The sequence below is a fragment of the Aquarana catesbeiana genome, linkage group LG08, assembly GCF_042186555.1.
Source record: "Aquarana catesbeiana isolate 2022-GZ linkage group LG08, ASM4218655v1, whole genome shotgun sequence".
NCBI classification, from domain to species: Eukaryota; Metazoa; Chordata; class Amphibia; order Anura; family Ranidae; genus Aquarana; species Aquarana catesbeiana.
The window spans coordinates 241,812,986-241,818,985 of NC_133331.1; the positions used below are offsets into that span (position 1 = coordinate 241,812,986).

General features: G+C 43.5%; 1 protein-coding gene across 1 annotated transcript in view; it reads left to right on the forward strand.

The window, feature by feature from the left end:
- LRRC18 (leucine rich repeat containing 18) overlaps nucleotides 1-4,011 on the forward strand; it is a 132,589-nt gene extending 128,578 nt beyond the window's left edge. Inside the window, exon 2 of the mRNA XM_073595210.1 lies at nucleotides 3,062-4,011. Within this exon, the coding sequence (XP_073451311.1) occupies nucleotides 3,066-3,839 (774 nt within the window). The 5' untranslated portion in view covers nucleotides 3,062-3,065 and the 3' untranslated portion in view covers nucleotides 3,840-4,011. The remainder of the gene's footprint in view (nucleotides 1-3,061) is intronic.
- Nucleotides 4,012-6,000: the final 1,989 nt, after the last annotated feature.

Consider the following 6,000-nt stretch of genomic DNA (forward strand, 5'->3'; position numbering starts at 1 on the left):
TCTATCTAAGCTGGGGTTAATCGTCATATAAAAGTCGCCCAACCAGATTACAGGTACTGTGGGGTGTTTAGCCATAAAAGCAAGTCCCACCTGCAGAGCATGAAACTGGAATGGTGGTGGAATTTAAAATGCCATAAAAAGCATCTCCAGGCCACCAATTATAGCATGAAGGAATAGGAATTGACCCTGAAGATCCGACCGCAAATTGTGGAGCTGCAATTGCACTGTTTTGGCAATGAGGATGGCTATTCCGCGGGAGTTAGAGGTATACGAACCATAGTATAGCCAGCCAACCCAGGGCTTTTTGAGTGCCATTTGAGTTTGTGGGTTTCAACTAGGACTGATACATCTGCACGCATAGATTTGAGGTGTGAGAGGACAGCTACTCGCTTGGGTTTAGCGCATAGTCCCCGCACATTCCAGGTAATTAACTTAAGCGAGGCCATGAGGTGTCTTGGAGGATTTGGGCATGCAGTCGCATCCGTCGGGAGAGGCACCCAGCAGAGGAGTCAGACATATGACATGTCGTGTAGAGCAATGTAAAATATAGAGAAAAAGGGAGTGCACATGGGGGTGCAGCATATCTGTGCAAGCAGGCGGCTGGGAGCAGAAGGTTAGCATGACTGGTTGCACAGAGTGTCACCCTCAGTATTGTAAAACAAACGAGGCACAATATAAAGTAGGCACTGTAAAACTGAAGCATAAGGTAAGTCAAATGTAAGAAACATATCAGGTAAAACTTATGAACTTTGCCAGCTCTGGACCAGCCCGGCATGACATACAAACAGCCACCCACCATGGCCGTGGGGGTGGCAGCTGGCCAGGGAAACAAAACTTGAGAAAATGTTAATGGCCGCCAGGTCAAGAGAACAGTGGGGGAATGCACAGTTCCGGGTGTGACCATGGGGGGTTGTTGTGGCGACAAACAAAAAAAAAAACTGCAGAGCACACAGCTGAGTGGGGTGGAAAATGTGCAATTAGTCTAAGTGAGTGTCAATGGAGTGTCTGAGAACAAGAAGAAAAAATAAAGGGGGGGGAATCCAAAGACTGGAGGGTGGAAGAGGAGAAGCAGGGCACCCAGTACGTCAGCACTGGCATGGAGGCTGAATGAGGGAGCCAAGCTGTCCAAAGGGTGCCACAGAGGATGGGAGAGAGGATAAGGGGGGAACAGGCTGCGGCCTGGACAGGGTCGGCACCATCTTCCTCCTCATTGTCCTGACCCTCGTGGAAATATCTGGCCAGCTTTTCTATGGCCTCAGATGTCCATTTCAGCTGCGACATGAAGGCTGCAGTGCAGGTAGGCACCGTGGGTAACCGGTCGGCATGGTTGTAGCAGGATTTCCCTGGAGGATAGGTGAAAAGGATAATGTCTCAGATGGAGCTCTGACGCAGCACACCCTATGCCATGTAACTCCAGGCCATGCCCCTCGTACTGTCTGTTTGATTAATGCAATCACGTCAGCCTTTTCTGTCTCTTGTGGCTTCCAGTAGGCATACCTGGCATAAAACCTTTTGGGGTAATGCCTTAAAACCGCATCCTATACATTGGCCCTCTGTATCTTCCTCAGCCTGCGTATCCTCCATTCTATGCCGGCTCTCTTGGCAGGTCTTTGAATGGGCTGTTGCTGAGCTTAGGCTTCTGTCTGTCCTTTTTGAGGAACAGTATTGGCTGTGGGGGCTGCAAAGATTTACATTTGATTAGCCCAAGTACTCTCTTTTCATGTATTTATTACCTACTTACCTAACCCTCACCTTATATTGTGTGGCTGGTCTCTGGGAGAACTCATGATGTTTCTGAGAAAACTGCAATACACAGACATTTGTGCTATAGCTTCTAATAGTGCTGCAACATTAGTAAGTTTTAGGAGTGTGTCTTACCTCTATAGATGTAATGACCCATACACGGGACAAATAGTCCACCTGTTAGATAATGACATTTCAATGCTTTGCTATGCAGTGTTACAGTTCCCATCTCCCCCCCCCCTGCAACCTTTGGTCCCCCCTTACCTGGTGTCCGCTGTGTGCACTCTCTCCTGTTTGTGCACCATACTGTTGCATCTCTCTCCTTATAAGTGCATGGGGGGAGGGTTTCTACCTCACACAGGTGTTCCTTGATTACTTAAAGCTTCTCTCCTAGCAAACCGGAAGTCGGCCCGACGCCATCTTGGTACATCTCTGCTGACCGGAAGTCCCTTAACCGCCATTTTGGAAGAGGGCGCTGCCCTTATTTTCCTGTTTCTGCTGTAGTTTGCTTCCTGAATAGTGAGTGTCCAACAGTGCTTTTTACCAGAAGGATGTCCTGTTTATGGATTGAAGTGCCAGCAATGGAGGAACCATGCTGCCTGAGTGTATGGGGGGGGGTTGCGTCCTACCTGTCCCAGAGACCAGTAACCCGGCCCCTCCAGCACCTAGGTCTGGAGGCGGGGCTCCCTTGTATGGATGATTTACAACCAGAGGGGCTTCACTACAGGAAAGAGGCTGAACCTGTGCGACTGGCCAGATCAACCCGGCAAGGTGAGGGAAAATTTTTAAATCTTCTGTAGTTATAACCGCCTGAGCATTTGAGGGGAAAAAAAAAGAGAATGTTGCCTAGGGGGAGGCGACTTCTTTAAATATAGTATAACCAGCCCTGATTGGGCAAGAGGCAGAGCCTATCCCATACGTGGATGCTGTCATGCTTTGTGTCAGGAAAAACCTATTGGAGTGGTAAGCCTTGTACAAAGCATACATACAAGTATTTGCAGAAAAGGAATTCAGATAAATAGCAAAGTTCAAAATTAATAGTGTTGATACTAACAGTATAAAATCCTCTTCCATTACAAATAATAGCTAAGTAGACCCATAAAGACAATTGCCAAGTTTAATAAAAAAAATTTCTAACAGGTAAACATTTTATTGAATTTGTACAATGGTACACAAGGCAGGTTACAAATTGAGTGACAAATCTTGTACACAGTGGCATTGTTACCATAGCAAGTTTAATTTAGTTTTAATGAATTGCCATATACTTCAAATTCTAGTTTAAGTTTATTTGTTTTTTTGTTTTTTTTTACTTTTTCAGGACAATGGCAAAAGGGAAAAAAGCCCCTAAGGGTAAAAAAATAACCCTTAAAGCTGCTAAGAATTCCATCAGGATTACATTTGATGGCCGTCGAAGGTTGGATCTATCTAAGATGGGAATTGCAGTCATTCCTAAATGTTTGTTGAAGCTCTGTGATGTGGAAGAGCTGGATTTAAGTCGAAATATAATTCAGAAGGTGCCTAATTGGATACAGCGTTTTCGGAACCTTCGCTTGTTGGACCTGCATAGCAATCAGATTGAGAAACTTCCAGAATCTTTAGGACAGCTTCAAAATCTTCTTCATCTTAATGTTAGCAACAACAAACTCACAGCAAAAGGTGTCCCTATGGAACTGTGCCAACTTAAGAATCTTCGACACCTTAATTTCGGCCTTAATGATATTGACGTTCTACCAACTGCAATAGGTGCCCTTAAAGAACTCAAAGAGGTAGGTCTTTTTGATAATCATCTTACTACAGTGCCCCCTGGCATCCTTAAATTGCCTAAATTAAAGAAACTGAACACCAAGAGAAATCCCATATTGCCAACAAATGAAGAACTGGAGGCAGAACAACAAGAGGCCATCCAACGTTTTGAAAATCTTTATCTTGTACGCGAGAAGAATTTGTGCAGCCTCTGTGTCGCAGAGTGTCAAGCTGAAAAAAGCAAGCTGAATAAACTGAAGAATATTGCGATTCCCATGGTAAAGAAACCCCTCTTCTTTACAAACATGCTTACCCCAAATTCAATAGCCAAAGAAATCCAAGTAAAGGATTAATAAATAAATAAATATTACATTGTCACTTTGATCATAACACCCGATAAAAACTGTTATTTATATACTGTAGGCATATAATCATACAAAAATATATTCATTTTTAGACCAAGAATGCAAGTAATTTTCTATTTAGCTCACTCACCTTGATCTGAGAAGTCATTATATATATATATATATACACACACACACACACACACACACACACACACACACACACACACACACACACACACACACACACACACACACACACATACATATATATATATATATATACACACACACACACACACACACACACACACACACACACACACACACACACACACAGTGTGTGTGTGTATATACTGTAAATATAGTGTGTATATATATATATATATATATATATATATATATATACTCACATATACAGTACATAATACACACACAAATATTCCCTTCAGAACATTTTGATAGTATAATGATCAAATGCAATGTTTGGAGAAAATTTGGTACAAATAGAATTGTGATCAAAATTGAACTTGCAATTCATTAGTTTAAAATTTCAGCTGCATGATTATTGTGAGGACCCAAAGCTACAGTGTAAAGAGAGGTTGTGGTCAACTTTAGACCATAACACTGGCAGAAGACTTGGAAAGCAATCACATAGAGGCACTACATACTACAAAAATACTTCCTGTTCCTCACCAAAAGACCATCGTTGTAATGGGCAGTTTCACAGACCCAAAGTGAAGTATTGGAGGCTCAGACTGCTCCAGATTTTGGTACTCTTAGGTTTCCTTTACACAGCTGTTAAGCCTCATTTACCGGATTCCAACAGCAAAAACCAACAGATTCTTGCAGCTGGAATAACCGGGACATACAAAAAGCTTTGTTTGCATATAGCTGCACACCAAGCGGTTAGCTGCGGATGTCTGAGTTGGGATGCAGCTGACTGCGTCCAGGCTCAGACATCTGTCTCTAACCACAGGTAACTCTGTGGTGTGCAGCTACATGTGAACAGCGGCAACCACAGTTAGCAGGACATTAGTTAACAGAAGTTTTTTTTTTTTTTCACAAATCATACTTACCTAGGTGGATGGAGCATTACTCCGATGCACAGAGAGCTGGTGACTGTCAGTCACTGGTCTCTGCTCTGTCCCCACAACCCCGCACTCACTAGAACACTGTGCTGTGAAGGGAGCAGGAGCGGCCAGCTCAGCCTCTCGCTAGCTGAGAGGCTGAGCCGGGTGCCAGTTCAGGCATGTGAGCAGATCCTGACTTTATTGTCGCAACCTTGCCCAAGCCTGGACCGCTTTATGATGTCCCCCAAAAAACGGGTTACAGGAGTGCAGAACATACTGCACTCCTGCGATCCACAGCTTTGGCTGTACTTCTTTAATATAGGCTGAACAACCACCGGTATTCGCATACCCTGGTCACTGGAATCTGGTGTATGTGGCTAAATGGCCGTATAAAGGAGGCCTTAGGGTGCTTTGCAAAGTATGTACATGTATGTACATGCAGGCATCTATAAATATATACTGCAGGCTTAGTAGGGTTAAACAAAACATAACAATTAAGTTTATTAAAACCACAACATTAACTAATCAGATCAGCTGACTGATTATAATTAGAAACTATAAAAAGGAAATAAGCCAATTAACTGAACAAAACCACAAATCAAATCAGTCAATAAACGCTTAAGTGCCGTTTCACACTAGTGCGATGCGAGAACCTTGCGAATCCAGTGTGGGTTCCCGCATCGCACCTGAATCACACCATGGTTCACACTGAGATCTGCGAACAGCTGCGGGTGTCTATGTAAAGTTAACGACACCCCCAGATTGGTCAGCAGATCGCAGTGCCGATGAGATCCGATTCCAGTGCGGACCAAAAAAGGGTCCTACACCATTTTGGTGCGAATATGATGCAATTTAAGCCATACAGTTTGTATTGCTAAAATTGCATTGCACAGACATCGCATGTGATCTGAACAGCAATGCGGTGTGAATCACATGTGAACCGGCCTTAAAGATAAACTAATGATACCTAATTTTGGTTAAGCTTTTGTCCAAAGCTGGTCATACATGGATCAAAATTCTGCCAGTTCAACAGGGACCGTCAAGATTTGATCTATTTATGGGCAGGCTGATTGTACCCAAGTCAATCAATCAACTTG